A 14,539-nucleotide genomic window follows, 5' to 3' on the forward strand; every position below is an offset into this window, starting at 1 on the left:
AAAGTTTCCACATTTCAAAAACTTACCTGTAGAGCATGACATTGTATGGAAGAAAATTGGGCAGCAGACTCTTAATTATACGTATAGGAAGCCAAAGCATCAGAAGGACAATGGAGCCAAAGACAATCTGCAGTAAAACAAAAGACATGACGGCACTGTAAATCACTCCCACGAGAGACAAGCAGACTCTGAACATACCCAATCAATCCAAGTCTACACCCATCCAGGGTCCAGAGTGTTCTCACTCCACACACTAAACTTGGGTCACCCTGCGGACAGAATGCATTCCTAGGGAGGCTGCTCCTCTCTCTCTAGAACACCAGGGCTCAAACAGGAGCCACAAAGGATGATCACTGCATGGTATGTGAGGAGAGAGTCAGAAACTTATAATATAGCACCAGAACTGTCTGCAACTTAAATCACCTGTAAGTATTGTAAGATGTGACCCATATTAACGGCTACAAATTTTCCAAAGGGCGTAAGACTGCTTTTTAAATTTCATTTTGGAAAAACTTAGTTTTAACTAGGTAATTTTTTCTTCCAGGCAGGGAATAAGCTTTGACATAGTTCTGTTAAAGAGTTTAATGTAAAAGCTATTAACAAATCTCCACTTCTCCAATGCAAATGAAATGGAATTCTAAAACCCATAATTTGGCAATTACACTACTTAAGAACTGGAGGACATTTTTGTCTTAGTAAACATTTTATTTACTTTATAGAAGTAACCAATAAAACAACTATTTGACAACAAAGCTCTACAAACTTTGATAAACATAAATTTATTCAATATATGTACTTTACCAGTCCCTGACCAAAACACCCCCAACAAAACAAAAGGGTTATTACACTTTACTTAAAAAACAATAAAAAGGTATGCTTACCACTGACAAAATAAATCTTCGGAGATGCCTATAAATGGGCAAATGGATCATTTCTTGTACTGGATTAAAATCTGGATCATTCAAATTCCTTAGAAACCATAAGACACCAGGTCGAAGTACCTGCAAATGTATTTTAAATGCTATAAATACCAGTATCTTCAGACTCTGTAATATGAGCTAAAATATTAACATACAAATAGATTCTTAAAATTTTAGCTTAATAAAATGGGCCCCAGAAAATTCACATGGTTTTCCTATGAAAACAAGTTCCTAAATCAGAACATGTACGGAAACCATTTTGTGTTTGATGTCCTTTGATGCTTTTAATCATTCAATGAAAAAAATTTAGTAAGTGCAATTTGTCAAGAAATCTAAGTCTCTGAGGTGAAAAGTATTTTTTTTTAAGATTTTATTTATTTATTGGACAGAGATCACAAGTAGAGAGGCAGGCAGAGAGAGAGAGAGAGAGAGAGAAAGGGAAGCAGGATCCCCGCTGAGCAGGGAGCCCGATGCGGGGCTCGATCCCAGGACCCTGGGATCATGACCTGAGCCGAAGGCAGAGGCCTTAACCCACTGAGCCAGCCAGGCGCCCCAAAAGTAAGTATCTTTTTTTTTAAAACACTGTCATTATACTGCATCATCTGGTAAAAAAGAATTACACGGCAATTTATAAATGTTCTAAATAGAAGATCTGATTCCAGTCTTACTCTCCTGAGAGGAGGTATCTTGTTAACTAAGAAACCCTAAAGCTTCTCAGCATTTCATTCTACTGTCTACATCTTTTCTCCCTTTCTCAGTGGAAATCATCAACCCAAGACGCTGTGGGTGACGGGGCAATGGAAGAGTCTGAGTATCAGTCCTGAGTGGCCCAAATTCTCTGAGTTACCCCATGTATGCCTCTCACCTGCCCCAACTCTATTTCCCCATCTTCCAAGTGAGGGAGTATACAACCTCTATAGTTCCATCCAGATCCCTAATCCTAGGATTCTGTACCAACAAAAAAACCACCAAGCCGAGGAGATGAAAAACTTCGATGTAAAAACACTTCATCACTTAACAGTGTATTTCAGAGATTGTATATAATTATAGTTCGGAAAAGATTTAGTCTCAAATGCTTGTTTCAAAGAAAGAATACAAGTTTTATCTACAAATAGACTTTACTGAACTTACACCATAAAATTCAGGAAAACATTCTGACCCCAGCCCACTCCTTAACTCCTCAGTATCTCAAAGGAAAAGTACACCAAGAATAGCATTAAACCTAGGTGCTTCCGTCTTCCGCTCACACTGGATTAATCGGCCTCCTCTGGCACTCCTGCACGTTTCCCCGTACTTCTCACCACCACTCTCAGCGGAACAGGCTGACTTCTCTGATGGTTGCATTCCTTCCCAGGATATATAATCAAAAAGAATGGGGATCCTGTCTTTTTTTCTTTCTTTTTCTTTTTAAAGGTTTTGTTTATTTATTAGAGAGAGAGATAGTGAGAGAGGGAACACAAGCGCAGGAGAGCTGTAGAGGGATAAGCAGGCTCCCTGGAGCCAGATATGGGGCTCAATCCCAGGACCAAGACCTGAGCCAAGGGCAGAAACCTAACGACTGAACCACCCAGACGCCCCCCATCTTTGTTTCTTACTATTAGATCAGCATAGTGCTGGCCCAGAGTGAACATAGAGTAGTATCTGAGGAAATAATGCACAGCAGCAAGTACATTTGTCAAAATTACTCATTTTTATACTTCCCACTGCATCAGAATCAGAATGAGCATGAGATCTATACTAATCAAATACTGACCCTATTTTCATTTCACTCTCTTCAAATCAGTAAGGACTATATTCTTTTTTTTTTTAATTTAAGATTTTATTTATTTATTTGATAGACAGAGATCACAAGTAGGCAGAGAGGCAGGCAGAGAGAGAGGGGTGGGGGAAGCAGGCTCCCTGCTGAGCAGAGAGTCAACGTGGACTCCATCCTAGGACCCTGAGATCATGACCTGAGTCAAAGGCCGAGGCTTTAACCACTGAGCCACCCAGGCGCCTCAGTAAGGACTATATTCTAAAAACAGGATGAGAACTGGTATCCATCAGCAAGTGAACTGGAATCATAAAGGCCCCTCACTGTAATTCCATGCTTAAGGTGTTTGACTACATACTTTGAGTATGTATTCCCCGCTTTGGATATTTCCAGTACTGTATTTCCTTAAATGGAGTCCAAGACAGACTCACATCACATAAAATTCCAAGAACTTGTATGAGAGGATGGTCACAATAACTATCAAGTAAAGCAAGTACTTTTAGTTTTTTCCCTCAATCTACTCATCTTTCAAACTCGTAACTAATTATATTCAGAAATACTAAAACTTGTCCATTTTTGAGACAAGTAACTAAAAAGAATTTCAAGAAATAAAGCCAAACTCAGGGCGCGTGGGTGGCTTAGTCATTAAGTGTCTGCCTTCAGCTCGAGTCATGACCCCAGAGTCCTAGGATCAAGTCCGGCATCTGGCTCCCTGCTCAGTGGGAAGCCTGCTTCTCTCTCTCCCACTCCCCCTGCTTGTGTTCCCTCTCTCTGTCTATGTCTATGTCTCTCTCTGTCAAACAAATAAAATCTTAAAACGCCAGACTCATCTATCAAACTATCTATCTCTTAGACTAAAATAACAGAGAAAATTAGTCAGGAAATCATCATTAGCCTTTGATGTACGACTTGCAGTTAAAACAAAAGTACTTTCCATAAATTTTCAGTGTTGGCATTTCCCTGCAGAACTTACCTCTCTCAGCAACAGGATGAAGGAGGCAAAGTAGAACACGTACACCATTCCTACTAGCCAATGCAGAAACATGGTCGTACCTGGAGCTGACTGAAAGCTCAGTTCTCGATCTTTCAGAGTAGCATCAAACATTTCCTAAATCAAGACAGAACAGGTGAGAGAGATTTGTACCGCTCACATTTGCCAAATTAACATCTCCATCTTCCAAGAAGTGCATAAATCAGCATGTGCGTGGGTTATGATGTTCTAGGACTCCAGTTCTTTCAATGCCATCTCATGGTGTCAAAGAAATCTAAGTAAGGCTGGATACTATGTCAAAAATGTATAATGACAATATAACATTTTAACTCTAAGAAGACTGGTGAACCAACTGGTGAATAAGAACTTTAATACTGCTGCTACCGTGAAGAACCATTTTTGGTTAACAATAACTTCTTTCAGGTGTGCCGGAGTGGCACAGTGGGCTGGGCATCTGACTTGGTTTTGGCTCGGGTCTGATCCCAGGGTCGTGAGATGAAGCCTGCACTGGGCTCCACACTGGGCTCCACGCTGCACTCTGCACTTGTCACCAAGTCTGCTCGGGTTTCTCTCTCCCTCTCCTTCAGCCCCTCCCTGCTGTGTGCACTCTAATAAAGCAAATATATCTTAGGAAAAAAAAATATATCTCATGACAAAATTTTTTCTTTTTCTTTTAAAGACAGAGAAAGAGAGAGCACAGGAGGGAAGGACAAAGCGAGAGAGAGAATCTTAGAGCTGTCTCCTCACTGAGCATGGAGCCCCACACTGGATTTGATCTCTAGACCCTGAGATCCGGACCTGAGCCAAAACCAAGAGTCAGATGCGTAAAAGACAGCGCCATCCAGGCACCCCCCCCCCGACAAGTTTTAATAGTAAGGTACAGGTGAAAATGTTCTCTCAGAACCAAAGGCAGCTTTTCTACATACAAAGTATTTTTGAAAAGTCAAAACCTGATTACCACTGACAGTAACTAAAAATTATAATCAGAACTGATCATCTTAGTTAAAAGAAATGGTTAGAGTTGAATTTACTTATTATTACAAAGACTGTTCTTATCAGATTGTTCTCCTTATGTGTATAATGTCTTGAAATTACTGTAAAATTAAGAAGAGTAAAATGAGTAAGAAAATTTTCACTGGTTATTAGAAAGGTTCTAGTCAAAATATTCTAACATCAAAAATTTTCACAAAGCCTCAAAAAAATATCAGGTACTCAAAAATTAGTAACATTAAGCCTTCACAATTATCCATTCTCAGGAGAAACAAAGCAAATTATTATCACACAGAGTTTCCTTTAAAAGAAATTCATTCTAAAGACCTCCCTTTTCGACACCTTTACATTATTTGACTATATCTTAACGAGTAATAAACTTACCAGGGAACAGATATCCAGCCACCAGCCACAAATGAGAGGGAACACTCCAATCTCTACCACCACTAACAAAGAAACCTTAAGTAAAAACAAAAACCATCAAATACCATCCAAATGGGGAGAAATCATTTCCAGTTTTAACTTCTAACGGGAATTACCTTAACAACAATATAGCAGACTCCCAGCAAACGACGAGACCTATGAAATTTAACAAGAGTTGCCAAGCCCTATAGCATCTAGTCAAGGAAAAAAATCGAACATTTAAGGGTACAAAGAAATAGGGACTTATTTAGGCAACACGTATTATTTGACAAAATTAATTTCATACTTCGTCTGCCCTCATCCTCACTACAAATAGCTACAACTTTTACTGAAAGGACAGAAGAGAAACAGTTTTGTCCCTAACAGGAACAACTCTTTGGTTTGAATAATAATACCACCAAACATCCATGTTATTAGTTCATTAAAGGATACGTGGCAAATTATCAGTGTTATTGCTAAAAGTATATACCCAACAATGGTTGTGATTAGACCTTCAAAATGAGATGCTTGGACCTAGAAATAAAAATAAATAGAATTTAATTTTACCATACGGCCTCCCTCCCAGCTTAACAATGTATTTAACAATCCGAGCAGACTCAAAGTGAACTGTCCCAGCAACTTACAACAACTATGAAGTTCCTTTGAACGACATCTCTGCAAACCAGATTCTCCCACTGTTAGCAATCTACTCAAGCAGGCAAAATCGAGGGATTTAAATTTTCCGAAAACAAAAGCTGCACTACACTAGTCCGCACCTACTCCGTCCTGCGGGGGATGCAGGCTGAGCAATGAAAGCAGCAGCCCACCGTCCCAACAGCCCACCTGCCAGGTAAGCCTCAGCCACCTCACCTCCTACCCCAGGAATGACTTGAAGTTTTCCCTGTTCTCCAAATCTATTCCATTTTCAGCTTACAGAAAGTACAAATTTGGACAGTGACAAATCTTTTAGGTTCCTAAATTTCTGACAGCAAGGGCTGATAGTTTGGAAATTCAAATTTATCAAAGCATGTATCTGAAATGTCCAAGTTCTTGTGTTCAATGAAAACTGAGAGCCACATGAAATACTGGAACACATCTCTTTGCTCTTCCAGAACAATCCAGAATGTGATGTTTCAGGATTCACGCACACAAACTGAACAGAACATTCCAGAAATGTCAGATTTCCTTAAAAGACTAGTTCTTTCTGGAGACCCTGTAAAACAGTTGTAGGTTTGACCATTCAAATATTTCTCTATCTAAAGTCAAAATTAAATTCGTTAGAAAACACTGTAGCCCATCATTCCAAAACAGACCTTTTTTTTTTTTTTTTAACTTGACTGATATACTATTACTTTTCTAAATCACTATGGGAAAGGGAGAAAAGGGAGCAAGTTAATGGAATGGGTCAAAAATCAGCCTATAAGAGAACTTGCCAGTAGCATGCCTTTGGCCTGCCCAACAGGAAGGCAGTGTACCATAGGATTCAGAACACATTTTTCTTAGCTGGCAACATGACCTTCTATGTTTGAGTGACTGTCGGTTTGAAAAAAAAAAAATGAGTTCGTGTTGGGTAAATATTGCTTTGTATAAGGCAAACTAAGAGATGACCTAACTCTTTACGACACTATCATTTACTCAACAAATATCAAGTTTGAAGGCAAGTAATGAAAGTTAAGTTTGTAAAAGTATTATACTCACGTGTTCTTCAAATCCCAAACCAACGAGGGAGAAATGACCAATGTGGTAAGGGCAAAATGCTAAAAGGGGGAGAAAAATTAAATGAAAACGTCAAAATCAAAACAATGAACACTCCTAGTACCAATCCACAGTAAAAGAAACCAGGGCTTTTTGGAGAAATGGAAGATTCCAGATCTGGGGCCAAAAATGCACTGCCTAGGACATTCTCTATAACCAGAGAACAAAGACAGAGAACAAAGAATGCTTTAAAAATCCATGAGTTCGGGGCGCCTGGGTGGCTCAGTGGGTTAAGTCTCTGCCTTCCGGTTAGGTCATGATCTCAGTGTCCTGGGATCGAGCCCCGCACCGGGCTCTCTGCTTGCCGGGGAGCCTGCTTCTCTCTCTGCCTACTTGTGATCTGTCAGTCAAATAAATAAAAAAAAAATCTTAAAAAAAAAAATCCATGAGTTCATAATATCCAAAAAGGGGAAAGCCAAAAACAAAAAACACAAAGGGAAAAAAGAAAACATAAAGAATAACACTTTCCTCACCCCTGGAAATAGCACATCAATTGTTTACCCTAAAAACTGGTAACTGGGGTAAAGGATTGCATACCTGTCTTGCAGCTTCTGAACAAACAGATTCAGGGTAACTAAGATGTTACTTAGACCTTCCAGTTTAAAGGAAATATGGAGACAAAAGAGCGAGGTAGTGGACATCATACAGGAAGCAATTCAGACAAATGTAGAATGCAAGACAGACAGCTAACTTGTCATGTCAACAAATCAATGGCAAAACAGGGTAGGAGTAGATGAAGGGAGCAAAGAGAAGTCTATTCTAGATCAAAAGGAACTTAAACTTAACCGAAAGTAACGTGCAGATCTGGATCCTCATTCAAACAAACCAACTGTAAAATGACATTTGAGATAATCTAGGAATTTTTAATATGAAGAGTTGTTAGGAAACACTAAATTCTGCTAATTTAGTATGGTGTAATAATACTACTACAGTTAAATGAAAAAAAAATCCTTAACGTTTTCATAGTAAATATTTTTATAGTCTCTTTTCTTCAAGTCTTTGTGTCATGTTAATAAAATTTTACTTTTTTAAAATAAAATTTAATTGTGTTTTCCTTATGGCAAAATCAGTTGAACAGCATAGATTGTAAGTAAAGCAGGGAGGGGGACTCAAACATGAAGACAAAAGTCAGAGTGAATCCATAGGGATCTGGCCAGCAAACCTTTTTAATCAAGTATTCCATGGGTACAAATTTTTCTGAACAAGTATCCCCAACATATTAAAATTTATAAATCATACACACATTTTACTAATATATTATGTGTACTATAAAGCACAAGAAATTCTTAATGAGTAAGAAAAAACTATTTGCAGAATTTTCCTATTTTGTTGTCTCACCCAACTCTGAGGATGACTCAAATTGGCCTCCGGGAAAGGCAAATTTTCAAGTTCCAACTCTATTTACATAGGGAACTATTAACCTGAGCACCAATTTTTAACAATCCATTTCTATTCCATTACACAGCAAACATCAGATTAAGTATTCTGAAATTAAGGTCACTACCTCACTAACATTCCCTTCTATTAGGAGATAGCCACATTTTAAGTTTATAATTCTGCAAAGTACATGACTACACGACTCCAAAAATGCAAGCGGAAAATTCTAACACAGCAACCCAAGTAGGAAAGAAACAGGAGTCTGCTTAATCCCAATGACCATTCACCTTTAAGGGAAAATATGCTCCTAAAAAGAGGAAAACAACTTGGTTCATTTCAAAAAATCCTAAGTATAATACAGATTTACGAAGATTATTTCTTCATGGTATATAAGTTTAGGAGGTTGGATTAGGAAAAAAATTTACTTAAGATGTGATGTGCTTTACATAAATGTTTGTTATCTTTTCTATTATTCATGTGGGGTTTTTTTCCTTTTTTTTTAAGTTTTTTTTTTTTTTTTAAATAATCTCTACACCCAACGTGGGGCTTGAACTCATAACCCCAAGATCAACAGTCACATGATCCTCTGACTGAGCCAGCCAGGTGCCCCACTACAATTCACATGTTAAAGGTGACTTTTTCCTCCAAACATTAATTTAGCATTAAGCCTTTCTTTCAAGAACAAAGACTAAATCTATAGATCATTTTTTCCTCTCAAAATCTGGTCAAGAATCAAAAACAGATGCACACTCTATATTAACCAATTATTTTACATAATGAAAAAGTAGACATCTGCATTTTTGTTTCCACCCCCTATGCAAAAGGGAAGAGTTTCCTATTAACTTGCACCATCTTAAATAGCTACTAAAAATTGAGAATCAATGGAACTTTTTCAAGATAATTTTGTTTAAACAAGATACCTGTAAATTAATTTTGTTCTTTTGTAAGTAATATTCAGAAATTAATTTTTGTCTTATTCTCATTTACATAATTCAGTTTTTGACTACATGGTTTCCTGTTGAAAACAACTGCTTTTTAAGGCACAATGTGGTCCCCAAACTGAAGCAAGTAACTTGGAATCCAGTGGAAAAACCCTGGAAAATCTTTATGTCTCTTCCTCAGCAGCAAAGAGGGTTAACTCATATGCATAAAAAAGGAATTTATCAAAGTTCATTCCTACAGAGCTATCTGTAGACTTAGGTGTCTCTAAGAGACACAATTCATAGTACAATCTAACAAGAGCCTGATTCTATCACACTTCCACTTTCTTTCCCTTGAGAGATGCAGAAACTAAATTCTAAAGCATTGTTTTGCTTGATTCAGTTTCTTTTATCTTTCTCAAAGCGGAAAAACCTGCCACCCCTCTCTTCCTTTCCCTGATTAGTCCCAACATCAGGGATTCCTGTGTGGTCACAAGAATCCTCACAGCCACAATTGGGAAAAGTGTTTGGAAGTGACTCTGAGTTTACTGGAATTTGGTTCTACAGGGATTTCACACTTTAGAAAGGTTCACGCTCCTCAAGCTTGTATCTATCCCTAGTGACAGCTCCCAAGACAGGGTCTCTGGTAAAGCCTTGGTCAAGATTCTGAGAGAAGAAACAAGATCTTCTGCCAAAGGGAAAAGCACACAGATAATCAGCACAAAATTAGTTCCGGGGAAAGGATGCTGCATAATCTCAAGTCAGTCTAAGATCAACTTTTTTTTTAAGATTTTATTTATTTGAGAGAGAGAGAGAGAGAGAGCACAAGCAGGGAGAGTGGCAGAGGGAGAGGGAGAAGCAGACTTCCCACTGAGCAGGGAAGCCCCGAGGCAGGGGCTCTGTCCAAAGATCCTGGAATCATGACCTGGGCCGAAGGCAGACCCTCAACCAGCTAAGCCACTCAGACACCCCTAAAGTCAATTCCTATAAAAAGAGATGGAGATGCCCAAAAGAAGCAGAGATGGTAAGTAACTGTAGTCAATGTTCTTGGGAAAGAAATGTATCTGTGTACCTGGGGCCTTCCTATACAGGATGACTATCTGCAACCATTTCACATATTCCAGTGTTTAAGAACAAAAACAAAACCTGTAACAAGGCTCCTTAAAAACTGAATTTCTATCATACTACCATAAATAACAGCATCATAAACACCACTTACCAAAAACAAGAATGAACAATGTGTTTAGAGACACCACCCAGAAGACATGTTCCTAAAGGAAAAGAGCATTAATAAAATATATTCAATTCTTCTTCCATGTCTAACTGGACTACTCCACTTAGTGAAGACTGAAATCTTCACTCAATAATGTTGTGATTTCATTACATGCAACTTCTCATTTTTCATTAGATAGCTCATAAAACTAAACCTAGTAAAATTCAAGTTCATAATGTTACATGCAAGAAAAAAAAATCAACCCATAAACATTTCCTCTTCATAAATTAGTATGCCACTACAAACTACACAGATTCTCAGAAATAACAGCCAGATTTCATTTAAATCAAATGATGCTGAAAAATTCCAAATGGAGGAGGAAAAAAAAAAATCTAAATGGAGGAAAATTTGAAAATTGCATTAATTCTAGAACTCCACATCAATATAAACCACACAGTGCTTCTTTCCAGTGTCCATTTTGTTCTCACGGCTTCTGCAAGGTCACTTCTCTTCCTTGGTCCCTTTTCTGCCTATGGCACCCCGGTTTTCTTGGTAGAAGTCTTAGAAGACTCATTCTCGCTCGGTCTCTACTCCACCACCACCACCCCCAGTTATGTATTATCACCTCCAAGATGACTGTGACCTTATGTCCCTGTTTCAGTCAGTGAGGGGGGGGGGTTCTTCGACCAGTAGCTAAGTTATCACGACACCCAAAGCCACTTAAATCCCAAGTCATTTTATAATACAGAACCTAGAAATAGCATCGCTTCTCCTAAAGAACAGGTTCTTTACAGAATTATTCCTCCCCTATGAGTTTGTACTCTTTGCTAATAAGGTAAAGACAGGTGAGGTTTGGTTAACAGTAGAAACCGAACATGAAACTGGGTCTCATTGTGAGCACTGCAAAGCATTAAACACTGCAAGGTTAAAAGAAGATCAAGTTCTTAACTACTATTAAATCTGTATTTCATTTTCTTTTTCAAAAATCAAGTACTTAATAATGACCTTTTTAAATACTATTACATTTGTTCTTTGCCAGTATTTTCAATACACAAAACAGACTTTCTTCAGTAATCAAAATTCAAAGGGTATGCTGACCCTTACTATAAAAAGTGTGGACATACTATAAATTTGAAATCACTAAATGATTAAGATACATAAGTCAAAACTCTATTTAAAAATATTAGCTTTACTTACTAGAAAAACTAGCGATCCATCAAGTCCTAGCATCTGAAATAAATAACAATATGCACAAGTTCAAGATGCAACAGGATTTTTTATTCTATTCAGAAAAAAGGCTCACTTTTAATTATATTTAAACATGATCCTTAGCCACTACTTTCCAATACAGCATATCATTTTCAAAGAGTAAAAAACTTGTTTATTAGAATTTTATACTTGGGCCACCTTTTACTCCAAATCATATGATTATAAAGTAAAAACAGTTCTATTATGTGTTTGATTTTCACAATGGATAAGGAGCCAGCCAAGATTTCATGGTATATCAACTGCACTATCAGAATATTTCAATTTAAATTGTTACTTCATTTTACAGAAGTCCACAATTTGTTTGTATTAAAGGCCAGAAAATAGAAAAATAATCAACATTATAATATTTTTAATATTTTCACAACACATCACTTTTTTCTAGAAACTAAAGTCTACTACAGCTTCCAATGAATGTAGCTATGAAACTGGTGTATGCATCTAGACATGCCGAACTTCAACACATAGTTTAAGGTTAAAACACCAGAATGCATGATAGAAAGAATCTTACTCTTTCCCACGTAAGCTCTTCTGCAGCTCGGTCCCACTCCAAAGCATTCCAGTTCATGTCATCTGGAAAAAGAATTGTAGTTGAAAGATTACTGATGGAACCTGAACCGTAAGTAATAAAACATACGCTTTTAATTTCGTGTTTTGTAAGCTGCTGATGAGAAGCTGAACTACATTCTTTGCTTGTTAGGTAATAAGAACCCAAATACATAAATGCAACACACATAATGTGATTGTAGATTGTGGTTAAGTGCCAGAAAGGAAACAAATAGGGTTACGTGAAAGTGAGAACTTAACTGCTCTGAGTCAGGAACAAATCTGGCAATTTTAAGAAACAAGGAAGCCAAGGAACAAGAATTCTCTGGGGGTGGGGAGGGAAAGGTAGAAGATGAAGAATGAAAGGCAGACAGGGATCAGATCATGGGTGGCAGGGGAGTGGATGTTAAATGTGGATTTTGTTTCTTTAGTGTAACAGAAAAACCACAATCGGATTTTAAAAGCAGGAGAGCACTGGGAGCGCTATGTGGACCACAGTGGAAGACAGAAGCTACGCAATCGGGAGCTGCTGCGTTAGACGAAGAGAAGGAAAGGATGGCCACACCAGTGGCAGCAGGCTGCCTTCTTGGAGCGTCTGATCATAGATTCTCTGCTCCTTACAAAGGCCCCTTGCTCCCAGCACACAACTTGCTTGTTCTGATCCTTCAGGCTCACCTCAAGTATCACCTACTCTGAGCTACCTGGAGAATCTTGTTTAAAAGACTCTCCCAACAGCATCCTCAGAGCAACCTGCACACTTATCACAACGCATAATGAGGTGTTTGTGCACCTGGGCACTCCTGCTTCCTCACTAGACCAGGAGCTCCATGAAGGCAGGAATCTGTTTGAGTGCCTGGCACCCAGGAGACCCTCAGCCACCCGCGATCTCCAGTGGACGGAGACAGGGCAGTGCTGGAGAGGAAAAGTCTGGGGCGGGAGGAGACAAGCAGAGGTGGTGAGCCACTGCCAGCGGACTGGTGGGCACAGTCCTGGGTCGGCTTTTGCATTCTGGAGTTCGACTGCTAGAAAATGAGAAAATGGTCTTCATAATGACATCTGACCTGCAGTGTACACTTCAAGAATTCTTTGCTATTAAAAGTTGTGCTTTTCAAGAGAAACAAAAGGAAATATAGAAATCTGTATCAAATTCCTTTAAAAATATTCAAGCCCAGTACAACTTACAAATAACTTCTTCCTATCCACCCTATAAAATTCCTGTTGAGCAGGATATTAAAATACAAAGTTGGGGTGCCTGGGTGGCCCAGTCAGTTAAGCATCTGCCTTCAGCTCAGGTCACCATCCCAGGGTCCTGGGATCGAGCCCTGCCTCCAGCACCCTGCTCGGCGAGGAGTCCACTTCTCCTTCTCCCTCTGCCTACTCTCCTCTGTTCTCATCCTCTCACTTTCTCTCAAATACATAAATAAAATCTTTTAAAAAATAAACAACATAAAATGTGCCCTGCTTCACACACAAAAAAATTTACACATATGTATATCCATAAATGCACATCTGCAAAATAAAGTAAAAACAGGTTAGAAATAGAACTCCAAACCCACAAAAGAATGAATCTCCAGTCCTTCTCAAGGAAAGCTGTACATAGACTCATGGTCACGAAGGAAGGGTAAGCGCGGGCCAGCAGCCATTACCCTGAGCCCCGTTGTTGGCATCGGCTGCATCCTCCCCACCCGCGTCATCTTCCTCCTCGTTGTCCTCCTCCTCCTCTTCTGCCTGATCATCCTGGGCATCGGGGTTTTCTCCCACCACCGCGTTCTCAGCTGGTGGGTTAGCAGGCTGGTCAGGGGCAACATTTTCAGCACCATTTCCTCCTGCTGGAGCCTAAAATGATAGAAGAGCCCAGAAATGTAGCTAACTTGTCTCAATTCTATTTCCAAATCGCACTCTTTCCATTAAAAAATAACAAAACTAGCAAATAAACACAAACTATTAAAAAAAAACTTCTCATAGTTATCTTTTCTACAAGTATCTGATTTTTGGATCTACTCGGCATATGAGAACATAAACTCACTTCACAGTGTATATATTCATTCAGTATAATTTAGGGATTTTACAAAGTATTACAGAAAATGGGTCAACAAATCTGGATAACTTTAACACTTCAGGCACATCCCAAACCAGTTACTGGTAGAGTTACGGAAGTTTCTACTCATGCCAGCAGAGCAAGAATCAAGAATTCAGAAAGTTAAAGCCACTACCTCTCTGGACACATAAATAAAACATTAAAACATGTCACAAAGTGCAAAAAACAAGGCATTCAACAGAGTAAAAACAAGCAGCAGGCTGTCTGTCTTAACAACAGGGCAGAGGAACTCCTTCTGGAGTTCAGTTTCTGGAAATAGAGCTGCCTCACCCAAAAAAAGGCCCAGATAGAAGTTCTGACTTAATCTT

At 38.7% G+C, this 14,539-nt stretch overlaps 1 protein-coding gene across 1 annotated transcript in view; it reads right to left on the bottom strand.

The window, feature by feature from the left end:
* MARCHF6 (membrane associated ring-CH-type finger 6) overlaps positions 1-14,539 on the bottom strand; it is an 81,453-nt gene that overhangs the window by 24,799 nt on the left and 42,115 nt on the right. Inside the window, exons 7-17 of the mRNA XM_044233838.1 lie at positions 13,780-13,969; positions 12,099-12,160; positions 11,519-11,551; positions 10,328-10,379; positions 6,755-6,813; positions 5,510-5,590; positions 5,194-5,262; positions 5,039-5,113; positions 3,647-3,781; positions 882-1,001; positions 27-127 (exon numbers count right to left, since the gene is read on the bottom strand). Of these exons, the coding sequence (XP_044089773.1) occupies positions 27-127; positions 882-1,001; positions 3,647-3,781; positions 5,039-5,113; positions 5,194-5,262; positions 5,510-5,590; positions 6,755-6,813; positions 10,328-10,379; positions 11,519-11,551; positions 12,099-12,160; positions 13,780-13,969 (977 nt within the window). The remainder of the gene's footprint in view (positions 1-26; positions 128-881; positions 1,002-3,646; positions 3,782-5,038; positions 5,114-5,193; positions 5,263-5,509; positions 5,591-6,754; positions 6,814-10,327; positions 10,380-11,518; positions 11,552-12,098; positions 12,161-13,779; positions 13,970-14,539) is intronic.

The sequence above is a fragment of the Neovison vison genome, chromosome 1, assembly GCF_020171115.1.
Source record: "Neovison vison isolate M4711 chromosome 1, ASM_NN_V1, whole genome shotgun sequence".
Taxonomy (NCBI): domain Eukaryota; kingdom Metazoa; phylum Chordata; class Mammalia; order Carnivora; family Mustelidae; genus Neogale; species Neogale vison.